The 25,547-nt window shown below is 60.7% G+C and overlaps 1 protein-coding gene across 1 annotated transcript; it reads right to left on the bottom strand.

The window, feature by feature from the left end:
* Positions 1–93: 93 nt before the first annotated feature.
* CRB2 (crumbs cell polarity complex component 2) lies at positions 94–23,418 on the bottom strand. The gene is made up of 13 exons (XM_042963733.1): positions 23,311–23,418; positions 15,720–16,043; positions 13,143–13,338; positions 12,886–13,025; positions 12,273–12,458; positions 11,962–12,075; positions 8,386–9,261; positions 7,788–8,296; positions 7,092–7,257; positions 5,459–6,242; positions 4,544–4,660; positions 3,870–3,987; positions 94–2,181 (listed from the first exon to the last, which is right to left on the bottom strand). The coding sequence occupies exons 1-13, from the start codon at positions 23,405–23,407 to the stop codon at positions 1,957–1,959; spliced, it is 3,852 nt and encodes a 1,283-aa protein (XP_042819667.1). The 5' UTR covers positions 23,408–23,418; the 3' UTR covers positions 94–1,956.
* Between the last annotated feature and the right edge of the window lie 2,129 nt (positions 23,419–25,547).

Here is a 25,547-nt window from a genome sequence, read left to right as displayed (position 1 = left end):
ACACCCAGTCACCCTTCATGTGCCCATCATCCGGTCGTGTCCCCGTCCCTGGGCTGTCCTTGAAAAGGACGAGAGAGGAGGACAACATAGGGCTCCCCAAAAAGTGGCACTTTTATTTATTGGGGTTCCGTGTGTCTTAGGAGTCTGCAAGGACATAGGTTTGTCAAATCCCTGATTTAATAAAGTAAAGAACCAAAGCACCAGCTGTGGCTAAGGTGCTGGTACCGGATGTTTCCTCCCCCACCTTCCCAGGAGTCATAGTGGAGAAGGTTGGGGGAAAGGTCCCACCTCCTACAGGATAAGGACTCATCAAGCCCCTTACCCTAGCGTTCAGGGCCCTTCCTGTCCCAGCCTCAGCTGAACCCCTCAGTCTGAGGGCGCCCACATGCTCCCTTACCCCTCATCACCACGCGGTTCTCCCACAGATTTGATCCTGTGCCTCTGGAAGCTGCCTGAGACCCCGAGGGCAGCCGGGGAAAGTCAACCGCCAATCTAAAACTGGGAAGGGGTCCCCTGGTCTTGGCACAGGAGGTGCTGGCCAAGGAAACAGGAGAGACAGAAGGGCATGTCTCCAGGTCAGGGACAAAGGGACTCCGTGGGGCTGGGAGGAGGCCCGGCACTGGGGGCCGGGAGGGCGGGTGTTCCTCTGGGATCAGTGTGATGACATTACCAGGGAAGGGACCGACTGGAAGGAAAGCAGCACATTCTTCCCCTGTGTCTGTGTCTGTGTCTGTGTCTGCAGGACCAGCCCCGACACAAAGAGGCCATGCCAACATTTGCTGAGTTCAGCAAACAACTCGGAGGCCTTCCTGCGAGTCCTGAATCCACTGCCCCCAGCCATTTAGAGAGATGACTGGTCTGTAGGTGAAGGAGTGGCCTCACCAGGCAGCTGTGACAGGGGAGTGCTGGCCCTGGAGAACCAGAGGTGGTCAGGCGGGACGTGGCGGGGGGCGGGGGGTGCGGGGGGGAGGCAGAAGTTTTGCTCCTTTATCCTCTGGCCCGCTTGCAGGCCCCCGGGAAAGCCCACCCCCAACTTTCTCTCGGCTCCAGCCAGAGGGACAACCCTTCCTGAAAGCTAAAAGGGTGACCCAGACAACCCAGTAGCGCACACCGTCCCGGGCTCTTTCCCCGCTGTCATCCACTGATCCTCACCACAGCCCTGTGAGGTAGGCGGAGGCCGCAAGGTGGGACGGCTGGGGGCAGCCCGTCCTCTGCTCCCGCAGATCCGCCCTGGCTGTGGTCCGACTCTGCCACACAGCTGCCGGAAGGAGCATTTGTCCTGGGAGCCAGGGGCCGCTGGCTGATGACCACCCTCCTTCCGGTTTCCCAGTTGCCTCCAGGTTGGGGACAGCCTCAGACATGGGAGAAGACGCCAGAGCTGGGGGGTCTCGGTCCCTGGGCAAGCCTTGGCCTGGCCTCCCGGAGAACACGTACTGCCCCTGCCCCAGGGCTGCGAAGGGTATCCCCGCTGCCCAGCCGCACCTCTGTGGGGCCTGCACCCACTACACGGTCCTGCGCGCCCACAGCAAAGGCACGGACAGGCCCACAAGCCCCATCCAGAACACTCTCACTGGCATCTGCAGATCAGCAGTCCCCAGGTACGTGCCCACACGCACTTCTGAATGCACCGTGTGCACCTGCGTGTGCCCCTCCCCAGCACAGCAGTCCACCTGCCGGGGCAAGAGCTGGCAGGTCCGATGGAGACGTCCACGGCCTTGCCAGGCCCCGGTGTGCTTCCCTGAGTGCTTCCCGCGGTGCTCCCCTCTCCCGTCCACAAATGGGGCGCAGGCAGGGGCTGCCGGCAAAGGTGACACTTGCCCAGGTCTCCCAGGCTCTCCGGCAGCTCCCCAAGGCTGGTAAGAGGCCAGCCACTTCCCTGCAGGCTCCTGGAAGCGGCTTCCTTGGGTCCTCAGGTAGGCGCACCTCGCAGGTGCCAGAGCCCGCAGCCAGGCAGGCCTAGATGAGTCTCTCCTCGGGCGGCACCTTGAGGACACTGTCCATCTCCAGCCGGGCCCCAGCCACCTCCTGCTGGCTCGGGCTGTAGGTGCCCTCTGACTGGCGGCGCTTCCTGGCCGCCAGGATCCCTGAGAGGAGGCCCAGGAGGAGGAGGAGGAGGCAGGCGCAGGCCGCGGGCACCGCCACCTCCAGCAGCGGGAACGGCAGCGGCAGCGGCAGGCTTTTCTGCAAGAGACCAAGTCACCAGGCCTGAGACCGGGGAGCAGGAGGGTGCGAGCCTGTGCGTGGGGTTTTATGTAACGCTTACAGTGGTCTAACGGAGGGGGAGTGAGGACACTCCCTCGTGTCCCTAAGGACAGGAATCTTTGCTTTATTTTGTTCACCGGTAAATTCCAAGTGCCCAGAGCAAGGCCTGCGTGGTAGCTCTTGGTAAGTACTGAAGGAGAAAACAGGGGCTTTGCCCAGATTCCCCCACACGACTAGCAAGCCAGGACGGCAGTCTCCTCCGTCTGCCCCCAGTGCCCATGCCGTGGCCACACCACCGTCCTTCAGTCTTGAATTCCAGCTGCAGGCCCTCCCTTTAGTGGCCAGAGATGGCCCCTGCCACCCAGCCTCCCAACCCGGCCTCCCCCTCCCTGCAGTAAACTCTTCCAATCTGAGCCCACGGGGACTTGATCCCTCCCCATCCCAAAGGGTGGTCTGGTTTTTTAGTGTCTGTGGAGACCATGCTTAACTCTAAAGTGGGAGGCCTCTCGGGAAGCGGTAAAAGAGGCTCCCCGGCCAGGTGGCCTGTGCAGGGCAGGAAAGGGGGGGCAGGCCGACCTAGCTGATGGGGAGCTCAGAATCCACCAGGGTCTGCCCAGCTAGGGAGACTGAGACCAAGCTTTAGGGAGCCCAGAAGACCTCTCCATCTCCAGTCACAGACTGCCAGGATGCCACCATCAAAGATTCTACGGGCCTGGAATTGTTAACCACCACCCCCCCCCCCCCCACCTCCCACTAAATCACCAAATTCCTGGATTCTGGAGCCTAAGAGTCTCAGACTCCTCGGCCCTCCCTCTGTCCCGTGAAGCCTCTCAGCCCATTGTGACCTGCATCCCAAGTCCCGGTACCCAGCCCTGAATGAGAAAAGGCATCCAAGGCTGTAGAGAAAAATTCATAGCAGCCCCGAGTGGGCCCTCACCAGCCTCCACCCCTGGGCACTTCTTGGGGAGCTGTAAAGCCATCTCCTCCCTTGGCCCTGGGAGGAGGGTAGGTGGAGGAGACAGAGGCCGTAAAGCTCAACTTGAAAGGAAACATTCCCCAGAAGCAGAGGGGATTTGCGGGTTTATGACCCGGGCTGCCAGAAGCCTGTGGAGATCAAGGCTCCTCCCCAGGCCTCCCGGCCTACGTCTCTCCCATTAGCACCCACTGTGGGCTCACTGCCCACTGGGCCTGTGGCACCTGTTCCACCCCTCGGTGGGGAGGGGGTTTAAGCTCAAGTGGCCTGCTGGGCCCCATCTATTGGGCCCCTCCTCAGCTGAGCCGCCCTGCGGTCACGGGCTCTCTTAGGCAGCAGAGCCTGCTCTGGCTCAGAATCCTGGGCTCTCCAAATCGTCCTGCTCTAGAATTCTGGCACACAAACCACTGGAGATTACAGGCTCGTGTATCGGCCAACTGAAATCCCAGAATTCCAAGATCCTGTGGGTCCCGAATCCTGATCCCCAATAGGACTTGGCCGTGCCCAGCCGTTTCCCTGCCAGTCCCCAGAGGGAGGGCGGGCCCCCCAGGCTCTCCCCACTAGTCCGTACCCCAGGACAGGGTTGGTCCAGGAACAGTGGGCCGTACATGCTCTCCGCACCACCCCCCATCCCCCAATCATCTCGCTAACGTCCAAGACAGGACACCCCCCAAGCCCCTGTAGCATCACTCACCACCACTTCACAGAACTGGCCTGAGAACCTCGCACTGCAGATACATTCATACACCCCACCGGCTGCCCGGCAGGTGCCCCCGTTCAAGCAGGGGTTGGCTTCACAGGGGATCTGACATCTGGGAAGCGGAGAAGGTAAAGGCTGAGGAAGCTGCCTTGTTCCCCCGTCTGCTTTAGCTTCTCAACACTCCCCCCACCCCCAACCAATACACAGGTGTCCATCCGCTGTCCCCATGGGCTGTCCCTGCCAGGTGACTGAAGCATACTGGGACCTCCACCACCACCCCCCTCTGCCCCAGCTCGTGGCTGAGGATGACTGGCTCCATCGGAAGCACAGGGCGGCTGCCCAGGCATGCTGATGCCCTCTCTGCGGAGTGGGCCCAGAACTTGCACCTGTCCAGTCTCCCTGGGCGACCCGAGGCAGGCAGGCTGAGGACGAGGCTCTAAGAAACACCACCAGGCAACTACTTCCCCAGGTGACAGCATAACAGAGGACGGCCTTGGAAAGCCCAGGAGAAAAGCACTCGAGTGGCAGAGGTAGGCTGTCTGGCACTGTGATCACAGTGAGGGGTGGGATGGTGAGCAAGGATCCACACCCCACTTTGCCTGCCCTGGTTGGAGGGCATCCAGGGGCCCACCGTGCCCAGCTCCCAGGCCCCCGGCCCCCAGACCCACCTCTGGCCAGCAAAGCCCTCCTGGCAGCTGCAGTTGGCAGCCCGGGGCCCACCCTCACAGGGGCCACCATTGAGGCAGGTGAAGTTCAAGCTGCACGCCTCTGGCAGGACAGGCAGTCTGGGGAGAAAACACAATGTCTACGCTGGGGGCGGCATGCGGGGGACCTGGCCCCAGCCCCTGAGGCTACAACAGGCCACTGGAGCCTCTGTGTTCTGAGCTGTGGAATTCGGGGCCCACCTGCCACAGACTTAGTGGTGTCTGAGGTGGAAGGGATGGGGCATAGGGTGGTCCCCACCCCCAACATAGTGCACAACCTTCAGACCCTGGATGGGAACCTCTCCCCACAGAGAGAGTCCTTTGAGAAGCTGATGACATGTCAGGACTCTCCTTGGAACAAAAACCATGTTCCTAAACGTAAAATTTGAGCCTGGGGAAGGGGGAAGTCAGGCCAGACAACCCTCCCTAAGCTTGCTTCCAAACGGAGTAGGGAGTCGAAACCAGACTGACAGGGGGAAGTGTCCAACCACCTCCTTCTGCCCCCGTCATCATCCTCAGGGGACTAATGGGCACAAACGTGAATGGTGGGAGGCTAGGCAGGAAAGCCTCCAGGTGTTCTTCCAAACCTAGCCCTGTGTTCCCCCTGCACCCCCAGACGAGAGCGTTATTTATCTCAAATTCAAACTGTTCTGGGTCTTAGCTGGCAACCCTAGGGGCCTGCTGTTCCCATTTCACAGATGAGGGCACGGAGGCTCCGAGAAGGGAAGTGGCTGGCCCACGGAACCAGAGCATCGGCTGGGGGGGGGGGGGGGGGACTTCGTCGCCCCACCCGGCACCCCTGAGGGCCGCACCCCCACCCCCACCCGCGCGGACAACCCACAGGGCCCCTTGGGCCCAGGCCGCGCCGGCCCTCCGCACCTGCAGCGCGGGCCCACGAAGCCAGGCGGGCAGCGGCACTCGAAACCGCCGTCGGGGCGCGAGTGGCAGCGGCCTCGAGCACAGGGCGCCGAGCGACACGGGTCGGCGCGGGCCTCGCAGCGCGGGCCCTCCCAGCCCGGGCCGCAGGCGCAGGCGAAGGCGTCGAAAAGGTCTCGGCAGCCGCCGCCGTGCAGGCAGGGCGAGGGGACACACACGCGCGCGCCGTGGCAGCCGAGGCGCGGGGCCGGCGCCCCGGGCCAGGCCGAGAAGTGCTCCCGCGAGCCGGGGGCCGCGCCGGGCCGCGGGGACGCCAGGGGCAGCGGGAGGCCGCCCACGGCCACGCGACCCAGGCAGCCGGTGAAGTTCTCGGCCAGCTGGACGAGCGCGGCGCCCGGACCGCGCAGGAAGCCCAGGTCGCCGGCCAGGCCGCGCAGCGCCACGGGCGTCGCCGCGCCGTCCAGCCACAGCAGCCAGCGCGACGCGGCGGCCTCCGGGCGCTCCATGGCCAGGCGCACGCGGTGCCAGGCGCCGTCGGCCACGCGCGGCCCCGACGCCGGCAGCACCGCCCCGGGCAGGCCGCGGCCGCTGCGCACGCCCGCCGCCAGGGAGCCGTTGCGCACTGCCAGCCAGACGGTGTGGGCGCCCGCGGCGGCGCGCAGCAGCCCGGCCTCGGAGTCGCGCGTGCGGAAGGCCAGCGAGAGGCCGCTGAGCGAGCGCCCCGACGACGCGTTGTGCCCGCTGAAAGCGACGGCGGGGCCCTCGCGGAACGTGGCTTCGGCCACACCTGCGGGGAGAGGGAGCGTCAGGGAATGCCCTAGCGGCCTCCACCCGGGCCCAAGCACCCGGGTGAGAGACCTGCCGTCCCCACTGCCCCTGCCCATCTCGAGGGGTCACACACACCGGCCTGTCATCTAATCCCAGGAACTGCCCCCCCCCCCCCCCCCCCCCCGCCCCCCCCCCGGCTGTGGCTTCCACCCACTCATAATTCTGTACCTCGGAGAACCAGCTTCCGGCCGTGCTGGGGACACCTGCCCCTACCCTACCATGGCCCACCCTACCCTCCAGGTCACAGACCAGGCAACAGTTATGCCTCAAAAAATCTGCCCCCTTCCCTCCTCAGTGTACTGGCTCTGTCTCATCACTGAGGCTATTCACTGCAGCATCTTTTTTAAACGCAGATTTTTAAATGCTGATCATGCATTTTAATAAAATGCAGTCATCTCTTTAAAATGCTGATCATGTGCTTCTCCTGCTTAAAACGGCCCCATGGCTCCCCACGACCCTTGGGAACAAGTCCTGAGCTGCCTGGCCTAGTTTTCAAGGCCCCTCCTGGCAATAGCTCCACCCCAACACCTGTAACTATGTTTCACTTGTTCTTATAAACCCCAGGGCCTTTGCGGGTGCTATTGTCCTTCCCTAAAATGTCCTCCCCTATGCCCAGTCTTGCCCTTGGAAACCTGGTCAATGCTGTCTTCCTCCAGAAAACCTGTCCCTCTGCATGCAGCGGCCTAACCATGCTGGGCTGGGGGTGTTGGCATCCTGGTCCACTATGTGCCCTCAGGGTAAGGGTGGGCTCTAACTCAGCTTGGGTGTCCGGGATCCAGCATGTGGGCTGCCCACAGTACACACTCACAGACAAAGCCATCGGGGACCTCCTCGCAGGTAGCAGGCGGGAGGCAAGGCTGGCCAGGACACCACAGCCGCTGGGCACATGTTGGCCCCGTGAAGTTGACAGGGCAGGTGCAGTGGAAGTCATTCCAGGTGACGAGACACATTCCACCATTGAGACAGGGGTCAGGCTGCAGAAGAATCAGGGCAGGGATTGGCTCAGGCCTGGGGGCTATCACCACCCCTCCATAACCACTACAGACACATTAACTCCTCACAGACAATTAGAGAGGATGTCACCATTGTCCCTATTTTACAGATCAAGAAACTGAGGCTCAGAGAGGAGAAGCCACTTGCCTGACTCATCCAGCCAGTAAATAGAGGAGCCAGAGTTCAAACTCCGTCTATTCCAAGGCTGGTGCTTTGTTCATGGACCCAGGGATGTCCCTGTCCCCCAGGTAGCTCCTACAGAAAGGCTCAGCCAGCCCTCTGCCTGGGCCCGGGTGTCTGTCTCAGACCAAGACTGGGGAGGGAGGTATGGGGACCACCAGAGGGCAAGAGCAGCTGGGCCAGAGAGAATAATGTGAATCCAGTCCCTAGCAGTGGTGCTAGAGGTGCTTCACCTCCTGCCATTTTCCTCACCAGCAGAAGGGGATGCTAACCCCGTGATGCACGACAGACCCTGGAGAAAGGGACCCACCCCTTTCCCCAGGGAACTCACACTGCATGTGTCCTCGGAGACGCAGCCCACGGTGAGGTTCCAGGACTGCCTGCTGCCCAGCTCGCCGGGCTGGCTTGAGTTCCCCGGCAGCGGCGGAAAGAATGGGAGGTGGAGGTCATTGAGTCGCAGGTCCTGGAGGCAGCCTCGGAAGGGCCCACCCCAGGGCTGGGCGTCCGCAGGGAGGAGCCTCCCACCCACGTGCACCTCCTGCCCCAAGCCCTGCAGCTGGTCAGGCCCGAAGCTGAGCGTCACCAGGTGGCGGAGCCCATCATCCCAGCGCCCAGGGAGCACCAGAGCGGGCCCGCCCAGCACCTCAGCCTGGATCTGGCCCTTGCTCAGGAATACTGTTAGCCCAGCTACTGAGTCATTGGCAAGTTGGAGCAGCAGGCCAGCAGGTTCCCGAGTACGGAGGAGGAAGGACACGGTGAGGTTGGGGCCTGGCAGCTGGTGGAGCAAGAAGGAGGCAGAGCTCAGGGTGCCCCCCAAGCCAAAGGTGGCAGCAGGAACCTCTGCGGGGAGAGAGGGTATCAGGTGAGAGGCCTGTAAGCGAGGGGAAGGCATACTCTCTGCCCCAGGGTCCCCCGGGCTTATTCCTCACCATCAGCACATGTAGGACCACTGTAGGGCCGGGGGCATTTGCAGTGGAAGTGAGTCCACAGGTCCACGCAGGCCCCTCCATGGGCACAAGGCGGAGGCTGACACTGTTCACGGCGCTCGCAGCCCAGGAGGACATTCTTGCCGAGATCCTCGGGCAGCAGGAGGTGACCGTCCACACGCACGTCCTGGAGGCAGCCCTCGAAGGCTGCGCCACCCAGCTGGGCGGAGCAGAACCTGGCAGGCGTCGGGGCCGCGGAAGCCACGGGAGCTGGGGCCACAGGACTGGAAGCCACACACAGCCGGGCAGGGCAGTCCTCATGCCAGAGCCGCAGCTCCAGGACCCCCGGGCGGAGCGAAATCTCGGCTTGGTGCCAGTGGCCATCATTTAGGGCCAGGTCCAGCGGCCCCAGGGGAAGCACGGTGGCGTTGCCATGGCTCCAGAGTGTGGCCTGAAGCGTGCCCCCCGCCAGTGCCAGCTCCAAGCTGTCCTGAGTGTCAGTGCGAGTGGCCAAGGCACCGGCAGGTAGTGTGGTGCGAAACCTCAGTGCCAGACCCGGGGGACCTCCAGCTGGCACCGAGGCCCGCAGAGGGCTCCCAGCCACCACAGAGAAGGTGGTGTTCTGGCCACAAAAAGGTCCGTGGGTACCAGGTGGGCAGCGGCAGGCATAGCTATGGAGCCCAGACTTGAAGATGGGGATGCAGGTGGCAGCGGGTGGGCAAGTGTGGCCCTGGCAGCCGGTGAGCCGCACAGAGCAGTCGTGCCCGCCCCAGGTCTCCGGGCACCAGCAGGTATAGCCTGCCACGGTGTTATCACAGGTCCCGCCATGGAGGCAGGGCTCCGACAGGCATTCGTCCACATCTTCCTGACACGTCAGGCCTTCAGGAGAGACCAGGCCAAGGTTCAGCACTCGAGGCAAGAACCACAATCTTGATGCAGAACTTACACACCTTTTGGGACAGGGATCTCAGCACCTGTCAACCAAACCAATTCCTAATTCCCAAAAGATTTCTCATGGTCTCCTGAAGTCCCTGGAGGCAGGTATCTAAGATGCCCCTTCCCTTACCATGTCTGGTGGGCCTCCATGCCCCGTGGATTCAATCCCCTAAGCACTCTCTGTCCCCCCCCCCCCCGCCTTTCCCCTACTCCACCCGTCTGCCTCATCAGCTCTGAGGGCCACAGTCTAGTGTCCTCTACTTTGCCTGCCTTCAACCACCCCTACCATCCATCTCCTGGCCTGGCCAGATTCCCCTGCTGCTTAAGGTTCACTCACTCACCTTGACATTCCACATCCCTCGGGGGCTGGGCCCTCCCAGGCCCTCAAGTCTCAACCCTGCTCCCCACACACCTCCAACTGCCTGTTCCTCCAGGCATTTCCTGGACAGCGTTTCTCTGGGGGCTTTGCTCATACTGTTCCCTGGAATGCCTCCGCCTCCTCCTCACTGACCCTGCCTTCAAACTCCTATTCACCCTGCAAAGCCCAAATTCAAAAGCCCTAAGGGGCTTTTTCTCTGATTCCCAAGCTATTGTGTCACTCCCGACTCCTTGCCCACCCCCAGACACAGCTCCCCAGAACCCTGTACTGAAAGTATCTGTTTCCTCAGCTGGGATCTCCTCCAGGGACCTGAATATGTCCTTGGTGCCCAGCAAGGGGTCTGGCACAGCTTTTGTGGACAGAGTGCCAGATGGAGGAGGGAGCGGGGGTGGGCATATGCATCCAGTCTTCAGTCCCCAGTCCCTCTGCCCCCAGGGCCCCATGCTGAAGGGGCCACATCACCCTCCCCTCCAAGAGCTCCCACACGAGGTGCTCTGGTCCCAGTTTGGGTCAAGAGACCACAGCCCAACCCCAGCTCAGTCAGAGCCTCCATGAAACAACCAAGGCTGGCCCTTGACCCGACCCATACCCCCGCTGGAGGGGCCCAGGCCCAGAAAAGCCACCAGGATTTGAATCCTGGTCCCAGTCGGCCCACAGACACCACAGCCTCCTGGGGACAGCCGGCCACACCTCACCCTGTCCAAGGCCCTGCATACCTGCCAGGAGCCACAGGCCCCCCAGGAAGGTCCACAGAGCCCGCGGCCCCATTGCATTTTCCCATGGATGGCCGAGACTGGTGGGTGGGTGCTGAGCCCAGGGAGCAGAGCTCCCCGCCTGGCCAGCCGCCTCCTTCAGAACCGCCTCAGGAATGCCAGGCACTGGCCTCCCCCAGGCCAGCACGACCCAAAGGGAGGATGAGGGTGGACAGTGGCAAGCAGCACAGCCCTACAGCGGGGTTCCCCCGCCCCGTCCCTGACCTCAGACCTGACCTCCCTGTCACCCGTCCGCTGAGCTCAGCTTGGGGAGGAGCTGGGCTTTGGCTGACGCTGGTGAACCTCGGGAAATGATACCCCCTCTCTCAAGCATCCATTACTTCATGTGTAAGAACCCTACCTCACGGGGGTGGGGTGACAAGGAGGGAACGAAATGCACAGAAACGCTCTTCAGAGGCAGCGTGTGCTGTGTGTGTGGGGGGGGGGGGGGGGGCCAGTGTGTGCCAGGGGCCTGCAAGGCCACTGCTCCCGGGCAGGACTTGGGAATCTTGGCCCGCGGGGCACAGAAGACGGGCTTTGAGGGCACCCGGGGGTGGTGGCCACCCCGGGGGTAGGGGACACCGAGCCCAGCATCTCTGGGCAGCTGAGGTGGGAGGGACGGTAATCACCACCTCGTTCCCCTGGGCAGGGGAGCCAGTGCCCAGGAAACCTGCCAGGGAGAGGAGGCAGTGTGCCCAGGCAGGAATGTGGGCCGGTGTGGGGGAAGTGTCACAGGCATTCCAGAGGGGGCAGGGACACTCAGAGAGTGTGTGAGTTCTTCGGGTTCACCAGTATCTGCGCAAGGGTAACTGTGTGTCTACGCATCTGTGGTACCCGAGGCAGGGAGAGGCTTTCTGCAGCCCAACTCCTGCCCCATAGGCAGCAGCTCCCCAGAGGTCAAGTGGTGATGCCCCCCTTTACCTCTTCTGTCCTGGCCAAACTGCCGTCCTCTCCCTGCAGGCCTGTCGGCTTCTGCCCAGCCCTTGGATGCCAGGTGTCTAGAGTTCTCTCTGCGCATGACTGCACACATTCTCCCGGACAGCCTTGGCCACCCGTGGCCCCAGCTGCCACAATTGTACTCCTGACCCTCAGTCTCTGGCTTTTCCCGGGCCCCAGTCCCAGGACTGCCAACCCCCACCCAGGCTCCTCCCTAAGGGTGCTCCACAGACACCCGGACTCAGAACGGACAAGGCTCACCCAACATCACCCAGGGCAGAAGCAGCCAGCATTCCTGACATCTCCCACTCACACCTGGACTAACCCCTAGGGCCGGAAGAGTGTCCCTCCTAAGGGTTCTCAGTCCAATTAGTTTCCTCTGCTTTCACCTCCAAAGCCCGGTCAGTCCCCACTCAGCCCCTCTTAGCTGTCACCTGGACCCCCACACCCGCCTCTTTCCTGATCTCCTCATCCCCATCAATCCAGCCTCCACATATCAGCCAGAGGAACCTTCTCACCCCAGGCCCGCCAACTCTGCCCTGGCTCTGCCCCGAAGCCCAGCCCACCCCCAGGCACCTGTGTAGCCATCCGGACAGTGGCACTGGAAGCCATTGGGCAGGTCCTGGCAGCGGCCTCCACTGAGGCATGGCCGTGAGGCACACTCGTCCACATCCACGTCACATTCGTCCCCTGCAAGAGGGCCAGCCGTGGTTCCCACCTGTGCCCTCAGAACCAGACTAGATTTGGAAGGGCCCATTTCAGAGCTATGGAGACTGAGACCCGGCAAGAAGTGCCGACTCAGGCAGGTGGCACCCTGTGTGGCAGGGCCAGGCCTGCATCCGGACACCGAGGGACCTGCTTCCCTGGAAGGGTGTAGGGGGACTCACCCTCAAAGCCCGGAGGGCAGCGGCATAGGAAACCCTCAGCGTGACGGAAGCTGAAGGTGCCGGGGAAGGCAGCCTGGACGCCTCCGTAGAGGGCTGGGTCTGAGCGCTGCAGGCACTGTCCCCCATGCTGGCAGGGGCCCGACGCACACTCGTCCTCATCCACCTCGCACCGCTGGCCACTGTAGCCTGGAGGCACACGTGCGCGGGCAGCCCGTCATACGGTGTCACCGGGCCGCACCCCACCACTGGTGCCAGGCCAACCCGGGGCCAGGCTGGGACGACAACTCAGAATAGGGGCACCAACGGTGAGGGAGGGATGCAATGAGGAGGGTAGGGACGACCGTGGCAGCCCTCAACAGGGTCCTGTTACCATTATTAGCAGCACTAGTGAGCACTTTGCTCCTGTCGAGGCTCCACGGGCATTACACCTTTCCCTTCCTCGCAACCATGCTAGGAGCAGGTGCTGTGATGAGCCCTATTTGGCAGATTACTGCAAACCTTGAGTTCAGAGAAGCTGCGGTCACCCTCACACCCTCGGAGGGCAGGTGAGCGCAGGCGCACACCGGCCCCACGGCCCGGGGCCGCGCCCGTGCGCCCCAGCACGCGCACGCACCTGGCCAGCAGAGGCAGCGGAAGGTCCCGAGGCCCTCGAGGCAGGACGCGTTGTTCGCGCAGGGAGCCGACGCGCACTCCAGCACCTCCTGCTCGCAGCGCGCGCCCTCGTAGCCCGTGTCCGCGCAGTCGCACCGGAACCTGGAGCGGGGAGCGAGGCCCGGCCGGCCCGGACTGAGCACTACGGCACCCGGGGCCCACCTGCCTCCACCGCCTTTCCGCCCCGCGCAGCCCCCTCCCACGCCTCCGTCCGCTCACCCGTTGACCAGGTCGTGGCACCGGCCCCCGTGCGCGCACGGCTGGCTCTGGCACTCGTCCAGGTCCAGCTGGCAGCTCGCGCCCCCGTAGCCCGGCGCGCACACGCAGCGGTAGGAGCCCACGCCGTCCAGGCACGAGCCCCCGTGCAGGCAGGGCCCCGAGGCACACTCGTCCACCTCCGTCTCGCAGGTCACCCCTGGACAGGGCCGAAGACACAGACAGACGGATGGACTCCCAGAGGGAGGTCGAAAGAGGCCCAGGCAGGCCGCCCTGAAACCAGCTCCAGACAGTTACAAGGAGTGGAAACTTGAGGCTCCAGAGAGAAGCCGTTGGTCCTTTCATCTAGAGCAGGTATTTCTTGAGCCAGCAGTGGCAATGGGGTAGAAACCAGACAGACGTCCCTGTCTCCTGAGCCCACAGCGGTCTAGCCGGGGAGACGGTGATTGGGCCAGTATTACATAGATGAGGACTTTTAATTGTGATAAACTCGGCAATGGGAGCGTGCTGGATCCCAAAAAAGCAAGAGCCAGGGTTTTGGCCTTGGGTATTGGGAGTCAGGGAAGGCTTCTTGGAAGAAGAGCCTTTTGAAAGATGAGTGGCACGCACTACATTGGGATGGGGCTGTGATGGCAGCTGGATTCCAGGGTGGGGAACTGGTCAGGAGTAGCTTAGGGCTGGGGCATGATGCCCTCAGGAAGGGGAGCATGGAGGGGCAGGAGCAAAGGAGAGAGGGGAGGAGGCGAGGCAGGGGTGGAGGTATTGGGGCATTGGGGGCCCCAATCTGGGCTTATCCTAAAAGTTGGAAGCAGCTGAATCACCCGGTGCTGTGGACACTGTAGAAGGCTCACTCTGCTGGCTTTGAAGAGCGTGTAGAGAGGGCCTCCATGGTGGAGGGACTGCCCCTGCGAGAAATGAGTGACCAGCCTCTCCTGGCTCCCCCTGTACCGTCTTGCTTCGAAAACTGCAAGTCCTGGGAACCCCCTCAGTCCGAGCCAAAACTGAGACAGTTGGCCAGGGACTGGGGATGTGTGGAGATAGAGGGAAATGGAGAATTTCGGGGTCTGGGGGTGTGCCGCCTGAGTTCATCCAGGAGCCCACATGTCATGATAGACTCCGGAGGCCCTGCCGCCTGCCACCTAAGCGGGGTTGGTTCTGGGGGGCCAGGAGCCCAGCTGGCTCCGGCTGGAAACGTCCCCCCTTCCCAGCTCAGTGAGCACAAAGCATGGCCCCTCCTTCCCGTGACCCCCTCACTCCTCCCACCCCAGTCCTACTCCCACCCTCCCTGTGCCAGGGGGAGCCAGGCCCTGGCCGCCTGGAATCCCAGCCTCCCCCGCCTGGCTTGGAACGGAAGGAGGAGGAGAGAAATGAGTCATGGCAGACTCTGCCCCCACTCACATCCACAACTGAGCCAGAAAGTGTTCCCCCAAAGCGCCCAAGCACCGCACATCTGTCACACGCACACCTGCTAACACACCTACGTTTCCCACAAATACCTTCAGGGAGCCCAGACACCCCGCAGATGCTGGCAGACACACAGGCCCTTGGCGTGACCTCCCTCCCACACACACAACTGATACTCCAGACACCGAGACTCTCAAGTGGTGAGAAAGACACATGGGACCCGTTTCCAAAGTGCCAAGATCCATCTCCCCTGGAACCCAGTCCCTCCGGCCTGTACCCCTTGCTCCGGGGTGACCTGAAACTGCCTTCTGCCCTCAGAGCACAGTTGTCTGAATTCAGGGCTGACATAGAACCAGCAGTGTCTGTACTGCAGGCTCCCCACTGCGGTATAGACTGCAGCACCAAACTGAACTCCAGAAGGGGCAGTAGACCTGGCCTCTTCCAGACCTGTGCCCAGCTGCCCCCTCCCTCCTGGCTTCTAGGCAGTCACTCCAGGATGCTCCTGCCTTAGAACGTGGATGGGCCTGGGACAGGGCCCTGCTCTGGAGGAGAGAACCAGCGTGTGCTGGTGCCAGTCACTTTTCTCAGCACTTGTCTATGCGTTATCCCCCTGTGGATAGCAGGGATCCCTGGGGGTGCGTCCACAGTTTGAACAGGACCAACAGTGTCTCCCTGCTGGAGCTTTAGGGCCTACCCAGAGGGGAGGAGGGCCCACGTTGCAAGCTGAACCATACCAGGAGTAGAGACTCTAGAACCATGAGATGAGCCAGACGGTGTCTACACTACAGCCTGACACAGGTCTGGAGTGAATAGATGCTAGATATACTGTCTAGGCTTGTCCTTACTAAAACCAAACCGGGCGTACCTGCACTCCGGTCCCACCAGAGGTGCCTGGGGGTGTCTCCACCCCCCAGCGCCAAACTGAACTCTAGAAGGGACTGAAATAACATTTGGGCAGTGTCTGTTAAATGTCAGGCACCATGCGCGCTCACACGTTCGCACTCTCATCCCGAGCTGCCAGGTCAGCCCGAGAAGCATCAGTTCTGTAGCAAGACCCAGAGTGGATGTCTCTACACTAAAGTCGGAGCTGAATTCGTGATTTGACACCCTGAGCTGCTGACGGGATGGACAGGATGGACATTACAGACCTCCTCCCAGGGCGGCTGAGGCTGTTACCTGCATAGCCAAGGGGGCAGTGGCACTCATAGCGATCAGCCAGGTTGCGACAGGTGGCCCCGTGGTGGCAGGGCCGGGATGCACACTCGTCAATGTCCAGCTCACAGCGTGGGCCCTGGAATCCGGGCACGCAGTAGCAGCGGAAGCCATCGGGATCTGGCCCCTGGGGCACACACAGAGCGCCATGGTGGCATGGCTGGCTGGCACAACCCCGGGGCTCTGTGGGCCCACAGGTGTAGCCACCATTCTCCATAGCCTGGCACTCGGCCCCTGGAGCGCACGGGTCTGAGGCACAGACACTTGGGGTCTCCGATGGCACCGTTCCTGCAAAGAGAGAAAGTTGGCTGGGTGGGGGGAGCCAGGACGTTCCCCTCCCCACAACTCAGGCGCATCCCAGAGCCAGAAAGCAGCATGGCTCTGTCTGTTTTCAGGAGGATAGAGGGAGGGCCAGGGACTCTACAGGCCACGCACATCAGGAGGGTCTCCGTAGCAGAGAAATGGGACCCGGATGCCTGGCTACCCACCCCCACCCGGGCAGGATTAGAGGGCAGACACCCTCTGACTCTGGGAGCTTTGCGCTCCACTGTCTGACCCCCTCCCTGCAGGGGCTCTTTGGGGCAGGCTCTGTCATGCCCATTTTACAAAAGAACAAATTGAGGCTCCAGAGAAAGCAAAGACTCTTGCCTGAGGTCTCACGGCAAGTTAGCAAGTTAGCACTAGGACGACCTTCAAGCCTGTCACATGTTTCAGCCCCCTGGGGGGAGGGGAGTCTGCTCTGGGTCTCCCTTCTGTGGCTCCTCCGTTTCCTGGGGGGGGGGGGGGTGTCCTCCCACTGTCCCCTCCGCCTCTCTTGCTAGGGGTCTGGCAGCTCCATCCCCGTGTGAAACCGGAGATGAAGGACTTCAAAGGCAGGGACTGTGAGCCGGGCCCCCTCCCTGTCCCTCCTTCCCACCCTCTTCTTTCCCCTCGGGCCTAGAAACCTCTCAGGGGATCCCTGGCCCTCACTGTATCTCCCCTCAGCAACTGCCTGACTGCTGGCATGGCCAAGGTCACAGGGTACAGGACAGGTATTGAGACCTGCTGACAGACACCTGGCTCAGGCCACTGTGCTGCCTCCACCGTGTTAGAGGGTCACCTGCTGATCTAGAAGCCAAGTTACTGAGAGAGCCAGCTCCCCGCCCCCCCGCCCCACCGCCCCACCTGCCTGAGAGCCTGTAGTGCTGGATTAAGAGTTTAGTCTTTGACATGATTTCACTCATATGAGGAATTTAAGAAAAAAACAGATGAACATATGGAAAGGGGGGGTGGGGGGAGAGGGAAACAAACCATAAGAGACTCTTAATGATAGAGAACAAACTGAGGGGTGGTGGAGGGAGGTGGGTGGGGGAGGGGCTAGATGGGGGATGGGTATTAAGGGTATTAAGGAGGGTACTTGTTGGGATGAGCACTGGGTGTTGTATGTAATTGACAAATCACTGAGTTCTATTTGTGAAACTGATATTGCACTGTAGAATTTACATTAAAAATTTGGAAGAAAAAAAAAGAACTTAGGCTTTAAGTAAAACTGCCCGGGGTTCAGATCCCAGCTCAATTACTAGCTCTAAGACCTTGAGCAAGTCATTTCTCCTACTGAGCCTCTGTCTCCCATCAGAAAAGGGATGTTAATAGGGCATGCCTCATAGAATGTGGGAGGATTCAAAGCCTCAGGTATGCAGTTGCCCGCTTGTGGGAACTCAGTAAGTGATGGGGGGAGAGGAACCACCCACGAGCAGGAGCCCCCCCCCCCAACCTGGGGCTCTGAGAGGTGCTCCTCCTCTGCCCAGGTTGTCATCCAGACACTAACCAGGCCTGGAACAGCTTTAGGCCCTGTGCCTCCCTTCCCCCACCTTGGTGAAGACCCCCCCTACCCCCCAGATAAGGCTCAACAGCCTCTCCAGAGTCATCCACATTCCACCAGGCAGGGCCGTCCACTGGCCGACCCCCACCCTTCCCAGCCAGGGCCCAGCAGGATGGGGGACAGGGATATGGAGATGTGGACCATGGCGCCAGGGAGAGAACCTGGCTGTCAGCCCCACCCCCGAGTGCCCAGAGCACCTGGTACAGCTCAACACGGGCTCCCTCACTCCCTGACCGGGGCTCTTGTGCCCACCCAGGGCTAAGCGCGTTGCAAGGGGCAGGCGGACATAACCCTGTAGGACTCCTGCATCCACAGGCCCCTCCCCAGCTCAAGGCATCAGTCCCCAGCCCCCCTCCCAAGCCAGGTCATGTAGGTGAGGGCAGGGTATCTGTGTCTCTCTGAGGGGCTTCTGGGAAGCTCATCCTTCTTTTTCCCACCCCAGCCACTGTGGCTGATCAGTTTAGAGCCATGTCCCTTAGGGCTAGGCTGTCTGATGGGGGTGGGAAGATGGTCTGAGGGAGGTGGAAAGATGGTCTGAGGGAGGTGGGAAGATGCCTGGATGGGGGTGGGGGTGAATCAAGCTCCTTGAGGAAAGGACACAAGTTTGGGCATCAGACAGGCCTGGCTTACGGGGTTCTAACAGTGCCACCTCATGGGGTGTTGTGAGGAGCCACTGAGGTGACCTGCGTGAAGCCTGGTGCCTGGTGAGGGCTGTGGCCATTCTGATCAGGGTCCGTCAACCCAGCACAGCCCAGGACTGGGTGACAGTAACCATAGCGCCCACTCTGAGGAGCCCTAGCTTCCGGGTCCTGCACCAGCAGGCCCTTCATTTAATGCCAACAAGGCGCTGCTCCTTACCGTGTGGCCTAAGGGACCCCCACCCGGATCTGGGGCTTTGCCCCCAGTTCAGAGCCTTCCATTTCAGAGCAGATGGGACCAGGATGGGGAGACAGTGTGTGAGGGAAATGGGGCAGGTGTTGCATCACCGTGGGGCAGGTGGCCCATGACCCCAGGAGACACAGTCCAGCCACAGGGGAGGAAGGAGCTCCTCCAGTGAGAGCCAGGTGGAGAGGGAGGGAGCTGCCTGTCCCAAAAGGCATGCAGTAGCCCCGAAAGCCTGCCTGTGAGAGACAGCCGTCTTTCTTGTGTATTCCCATTAATCTTAATTAATGTTCACCTTAGGAGATAGATGGTGCTGTTATTCCTGTTCTACAGCTAAGGAAAGTGAGGCTTGAGATGAAGTGACTTCACCGTCCCACAGCCCATAAGAGGCTGGAATCCAAACGCAGGTCTTCACCCCAGGGGTTTCCAGACCCTCCGGCCTGTGTTAAGAATACAGATTTCTGACCCCTGCTCCAGACCTGGAGATTCAGAGCTCTGGGGCCTGGGGCCTGGGAATCTGCACTGCAGCATGCTTCCTGGGAATCCTCTGCACGTCGAGGCACGGAACCGCTGACCTTAGGTCCTCTGTGTTGCAGGAGTGAGACCATAAAGCCAGACTGGCCCTGGGCTGAGAGGCAGAGAGGTGAGGGCAGTGGGGCAAAGGGGGGCCGTCCCTGAGCCAGCCTGGGGGGGCGTGGCCTGTCGCCAGGGCAACGAGGGGCCTGTGCTTATCTTTACAAATCCTTCCTGACCTCTCAGGCTGCCTGGGACGACCTGGCAGGGGAGGGATTAACTGACACATGCCCCTCCCCTTTGACCCGCTGCCCTGTCCCCCGGAAGGCCCAGATCCTGACACCAGGAAGGGAATTCTCTCCCCAGAGAGAACGATCATAATAATATAACAGCAATCATTTACTGAGCTCGTACTATGTGCTCCAGGCTGTGGTGCACGTGTTGCGTCTATTATTACATTATTACATTTGATTCAAACCAGGAAAGGTGGGCCCCGGGTGAGAAAACCGTCTTCCCACTCGGAGAGGTTATAAACTTGCCCCAAATCATCCCTCAAAAAACTAAGTAGATTGCCATCTCCAGACTTCTGAAAGGTCCACATCTCCCAAAGCCTGTGAAATTCCCACTTTGCAAATGCCAAATCACCAGCCATGTATTGTCATTTTAGTGCATTCCAGCCCAGCCTTCCCCAGGCACTGGAAAAAGGCTCTAAAGGCTGGAGCAGGCGTGGAGGTTCCAGGATCCGCCTGGGCAGAGCGAGCTGTCCTTCACTCAGTGCTTAGTAACTCCTACTTTACGTGTACTTGTAACAGGCCTAGTGATCACTGCTGACAACTCATGGGAAGTGTTTACTCATGGGTGGATTTTGAGAAGCTTCTTGTCTTGACAAAGCAAGAAAGAGGACATTTCTTTCTCTTCTATTTTCTTTTTTAAAATTTTAATGCTTAAAAAAAAAATGTTTACTTTTGAGAGAGAGAGAGGGCACCGTCACGTTGGGGAGGGGCAGAGAGAGAGGGAGACAGAGGATACAGAGGATCTGAAGCGGGCTCCGTGCTGACGGCAGAGAGCCCGATGCGGGGCTTGAACTCACGAACTGTGAGATCATGCCCTTAAGCCGAAGTCAGACGCTTAACCGACTGAGCCATCCAGGCACTCCAAGAAAGAGGATATTTCTCAGAAGTGGCCCAAGATCTTGTAAGATGTGGGAGGTTCTGACACAGGGGCAAAAACTGTCCATCTAATAATATCACTAGGCCTCGAGGACAGGACTGAATAACAGTACCATATGATACAAATACTGCCTCAGAGCCATCAGGAGAGGGCTAAGTTACTCTAACAAGACAGGAGAGTTTGGAGTACTCTTTTACAAAAAGGTTTACCCCCCAAGGCTAAAAGGGGGCAGGGGGTAAATATTTATAATTTTGGTAACAGTTATGGCAACGATGGCTGTCAGGACTCACCGCCTCCCCGCTGCCTAGCACTGGCTTTGGTCTCAGAGCCATAGGGCCGTGGAGACACTGCCCCTGTGAGGGCCAGACAGACTTGGTGAGGTTCTGCCACCCAAACAGGCCACTGTTAACTGTTAGTGGTCTCCGTCTAAAATGTGCTTAAAAAACTGGGACTTCCACGCCAAACCTAAGTTGGGGAACCACTGTGTTTTCTCATCAAATTCTTGTGATGGCCCTCAGAGCTACATGGCTTGCCCTCTTTCAGCAGAAGCACGGAGAAGGGGCGTGACTTTGCACAGGCTAGCACTGAAGCCAGCTGTGAAATGCAGGCCCTGCCACACGCTAGCTTTGTGACTCTGGGCAAGTTCCTGACCCTCTCTGGGCCTCATTTCCTCCTCTGTAAACTGGGGGTGTGAGAGCCGACCTCACAGGGCAATGGTGAGATTCAAAGTCCATCCTGTGGCGCGCCTGGCTGGCTCCGTCGGTAGAGCATGCGACTCTTGATCTCAGGGTTGTGAGTTCGAGCCCCACGCTGGGTGTAGAGGTTACTTAAAAATAATAAGTAAGTAAGTAAATAAATAAATAAAATCTTTAACAAAAACAAAAATAACAAAGCCCGTCATGTTAGTTCATTAGCACAGCATCTTCCAGGTGGCGGTCACTGATAATATTTATTCGTTGACCAACGAACCTTTACCTGGAGCAGAGGCCGTCTATCCAGCCAGTCTTGAGGTTGGTTCACATGTGTGTGGCGCCCCGTTCCACCCCTGCCTCTGTCCCACAGTCCGCCCGCCGGCCCTCCCGGTTGGAGGAGGGGCCAGACTTGGGGGACTGAACTGCTGTCCCTTTGTCAGTGGGCTCCCAGGGTGTGGGGAGGGATGTGAGAGCCCAGCACGCCCCATTGTACTCCAAGATGCTTGGCCCTCTCCACAGCAACCAGCCAGGCTTTTGTGGCAGCGTGGGCCCAGGGTGGAGGGGCTCAGCTCCGGGCCTGGCAAGCAAGAGCAGCGGAGCCAGGGGCCCAAGGGCTTCCAGAAACCCCCATCTCCTCTGGGATAGAAACTCCTTTTCAGGTGGCACAATCCCCAGCCCCTCTCCTGGCACTCAGGCCTCGGGTGCTGGTATCCAGAAACGCTCATGCCCACGGTGCCCTCACCCCAGCCTTTGGGGATCCCAGAGGAGGCCCCCCGCACAGCAATCACAGTGGGAAAGGCCGCCCCTGGGCACCCCAGCAGGGTTGTGCGGAGGTGAGCACGTACATCAGTGTCCATTTTTTCTGTAGCACCCATCTACTTTGTGTCGACTCTGCGTCGGGGTTCACGTGAACATACATTTCAGCATGAATGCACACGTCGACACACGCACACTGGTGTGTGCAGGCGTGTGCCTGTGGACACCTGTTCATGTGGTGCTGTGTGCCCTTGTGCATGCCACACCAGTGTGCAGGTGTGTGTGTGTGCGTGCATGCATGTGTGATTTGTGTGTTCACGTGTGCATGTGTTTGCAGGTAGTCTGTCATTTTTCTGTGTGCACGTGCATATGCGAGTGCAGACATTAGAGGGCAGGGACGGATAGCAGATCCACTGACCAGGATTTCATGCCCCTCACGTGCAGAGAGCAGAGAGCAGACCCTCACCTCCTCTCATGAGCCCAGATTTGCCTCAGGGGCCCAGCTCATAAGCCCCCATCCCTGCCAGAGCCTCAGTGCCCTCCACTACAAAATGGGGTCCTCGCCCTCCCCAAGGGCCCTGCAGAGAGGAGGAGATGAAGCCTTCGTGAGGCAGGCCCCGTGAATGGGGAGGAAGCCCCCAGGGGCCTGGGGAGGCTTGACCTCCCATCCTGAGAGTCCGAGGGGTGAGTCCCCTCACAGCCTCCCCTCCCACTGCAGTGAGGCCCAGGCCACCCGCCCAGGTTGGCTCCCCCTCCCTCCTCCAGCACTGGAGGCGGGGTCAGGGGACTTCCCAGGCCTGGCCCTGTAGCTATAGTGACCGAGACAAAGCGTCCCCCAGACCCCCCAGGAAGAAGTCCAGGCGTGCACACGTGAATCCATGAATCTGCTCGGACAAAAGCAAAACCGTTTGGCGAATGGGGTCGGACTTCAGGAAGCCCTTTCAGCTTGGCGTGGGAGTGCCAAAGAGGGGACAGCGGTGGGCACACATGCTCCTGAGTGCCTGGCCACCCCCAGGGGCCCCAGAGCACCCCCAGCCCCCCAGTGCAGGCAAGGCTAATACACAAATGGAGGGATGCAGGTAGCTGCCGGGTTTCCCTGATCTCCTCCTCCCCCTTCACTGCAATCCACTGGGCTGGGGTCTGCTGCCCCCACCCCACGTCCCCGTGTCCCCATGTCCAGAGCTAAGACACAGTTCAACCCACTTGACAGCTTATGTCCCACAAGTTGTGCTCGGACGCAGCACACCTCACCCAGAAAGCCTCAGACAACGGCTCACCGCTCACCCGGGACAGCTCACAACTTTAACACACCCACGGCTCGCACCCCACAGCCCCGCGCACGCTCACAGCAGACCCTGGGGTGAGGCTCACACTACCTGCAACCCCCCACACTCACAGCCCAGGACTTCCCAGCCCCAGCACCCCTCCCAAGCCGCACAGCCCATCCCAGGATCCCTTCACAAAGCCCCCCCACCCACCCCACACAGCAACAAAGTCCCAGGACGCACTCTCTTCCACGCAAGTTCCGGCAGCAGCACACCCCTCTGCACCCACATCTTGGCCTGCACCCGGCCCTGCAGTCCATCCTGGCACCCACACAGAGAGCCCCGGGGCCTGGCGTGTCTGCTTTGGGAGACAGACCCCCAGCCCCCCACCCCCCGAGGCTTGTGCCCCAACTCACCACCCAGGAGGGCCAGGGCAGGACTCAAGAGCAGCAGCTGCAGCAGGAGAGGGGCCTGGGGCCTGGGGGCCAGGGTCCCCGGCCTGGCCAGCGCCATGGCAGCACGCTCAGCTCGCGGCTGTGGGAACAGGCGGCCTGGCTGGCTCCACACCCCCCTCTCCCTCCAACCAGCACTGATGCCGTGGACAGAGGCCCGGCCCCTCCCTCCCTCTCCTCCCGCCTCCTCCCCCACCCCAGGCCCTCCCAGGCTGCTCCACTGGGGACAGATTGGAGAGGAGGGGTCTGACCCAACCCCGTCTCCCCAAGCCCCAGGGCTCCAGACAGTCCTTAGGGGCCCCTGCAGTCGGATCTGATCTCCGTGCCCCCCCACCCCCCCTCCTCCCACCTCTCAGGTCCTGCTGCCTCAGCTTCTAGGGGAAGGGGGGATTTCTGTTCTCGCCAGATGATGCCAGCTACTCCCAAATCCTAGGTTATCCCACCCTGCTGGACCCCCCTCCCAATCTCCTCTCAGCCTGGGCCTCCCTCCCCAGCCTAGGCCTGAGCATCCAGCAGCCTCTCACACCTCCTCTCTGCTCAGAAGCCCCAGCCCCTCCCACCCAGCCCGTTCCCTCCCAGCGCTCCCCACCTGAACAAGGCCTCGGCCACCCTGCGGCCAAAGCCCCCTTCCTCTCCCTACACTCAGTCCGCCAGCTCCTGGGGGCTCTTCTTCTCACTATCTCTTAATCCCATCCCTCCCCTTCACTCCCTGGGGCCCCACGCTGCCACACATAGCCCCTCATACCATGGCCCTCAGGATAAGGTCCCTGGCTCCCTCACCAGCCAAACTGAACCTTTTCTGTTTCTCCCCTTTGGCCTAAATCTTTACCTCTGCTGTTTGCAACTCAGGAAACCTCACTGCAATCCAAGGCAGCCCATTCTACTGAATGGCAGCTCTAGCTAAGCAAACTTTCCCTCTCCCCTGCTGGGAAGTCCTTCTTGTTGTCTGACCTTACCATCTCTTGCTGCATTTGATGTTTGCTTGCTGCCGGCTGGAAAAGGGAATGTTGTTTGCATGGAGAGGAGAGGTTCTTTGGGGGACCTGGACCCGGGAATCCAAGCCATCTCTAAGGCACCACAACATCAAAAAGCAGCCCATTCTTTCCTCCCCTGCACTCAGCTCCGGGGGAGGAAGAAACTGTTGCTGAAAGGACTTTCTGAACCTAGCCACTGGCCTCTGCCAGTGCACCCCATTGGGCTCAATTCAACGACCATGGACTCTGGCCACCCAGACCTTGTGCTGGGCTGTGGGATGTGACCTGACACCCAGAGGGCATAGTCTGGAGAGACAGACCTGACTGATTGATTGACTGATTGACTGATTGATTGGGGGAGCTCAGGCTGTGCTAGCAGGTCCACAGAAGAGCAGGGAGAAGAGTGATGGCATCACATGCCACATGCGTGGCCTATGGCCCCGCTGGTCCTCCAACCCTGGCAAAGTGCTCAGAGAGGGAGCCGAGGGCCTGGGTGGTCCCCTCATCCACATCCTACCCCATCCCCACCCTGGAGTCTTGTTCCCTCTGGGGTGGGAGGTGCTCCTTGGTCTCTGGGACCCTCCTCACTCCCAAACCACCTTTATTTAAATTCCCTGCCTCTCACAGATACCAGGAGCTCCCCACCAGCACCAAGCCCCTCTCAACTCTGCAGGGAAAAGCACAGGCCCCACAGCTGGATAGATCCCAGTTTACACCCAGCTCTACCAGTGATTAGCAGAGTGACCTCGGCATATGACTTCCTTCTCTGGGACTCAGTTTCCTAATCTGTGAAACAGAAATAAGTTCCCACCCTGTAAAGCTCTTTAATGAGCTGCAGCGGCAGAGCAACGTCTGTTTATTCTGCGTCTCAGAGGTTCCTAAGAGATCCAAGCAGCCGGGGAGGAGGCGGACAGGAGGACAGCAAGGCTCCCACAGCCCCCTGGGGCTCTGGATACACAGACACAAACATCCACGCTTTTACAATGAGCCCTGAGGTCAGGACGCCAGCCCAAACTCCTGTTCGTGCCCCAGCCCGTGTCCTGCAGCCGCTGGGCACCACCTTGTGGCCAGGCCTGGAAGTGCCCTGTGAAGTCTGGAGGACGGGTGGATGTGGACGGGGAGGGAGGGATGCAGAAAATGAACAGCCTGGGCCAGGGAGCCCCACGTGAGCGAGAAGGAGGAGGCCAGGAGCCACGGCATGGCAGGCGGGCGGAGGTTAGACAGGGC

The sequence above is a fragment of the Panthera tigris genome, chromosome D4, assembly GCF_018350195.1.
Source record: "Panthera tigris isolate Pti1 chromosome D4, P.tigris_Pti1_mat1.1, whole genome shotgun sequence".
Lineage (NCBI taxonomy): Eukaryota > Metazoa > Chordata > Mammalia > Carnivora > Felidae > Panthera > Panthera tigris.
This window is presented reverse-complemented; position numbering and strand designations above follow the sequence as displayed.

Excerpts from the sequence above, each read along its gene's own strand:
- CRB2 (XM_042963733.1), bottom strand. The coding sequence starts at position 23,407 with ATGGCGCTGGCCAGGCCGGGGACCCTGGCCCCCAGGCCCCAGGCCCCT. Across the intron at positions 13,026-13,142 it reads TGCCACGACCTGGTCAACGG|GTTCCGGTGCGACTGCGCGG; the intron begins GTGAGCGGACGG and ends TCCCCGCTCCAG. Across the intron at positions 12,076-12,272 it reads CTGCCCTCCGGGCTTTGAGG|GGGACGAATGTGACGTGGAT; the intron begins GTGAGTCCCCCT and ends GCCCTCTTGCAG.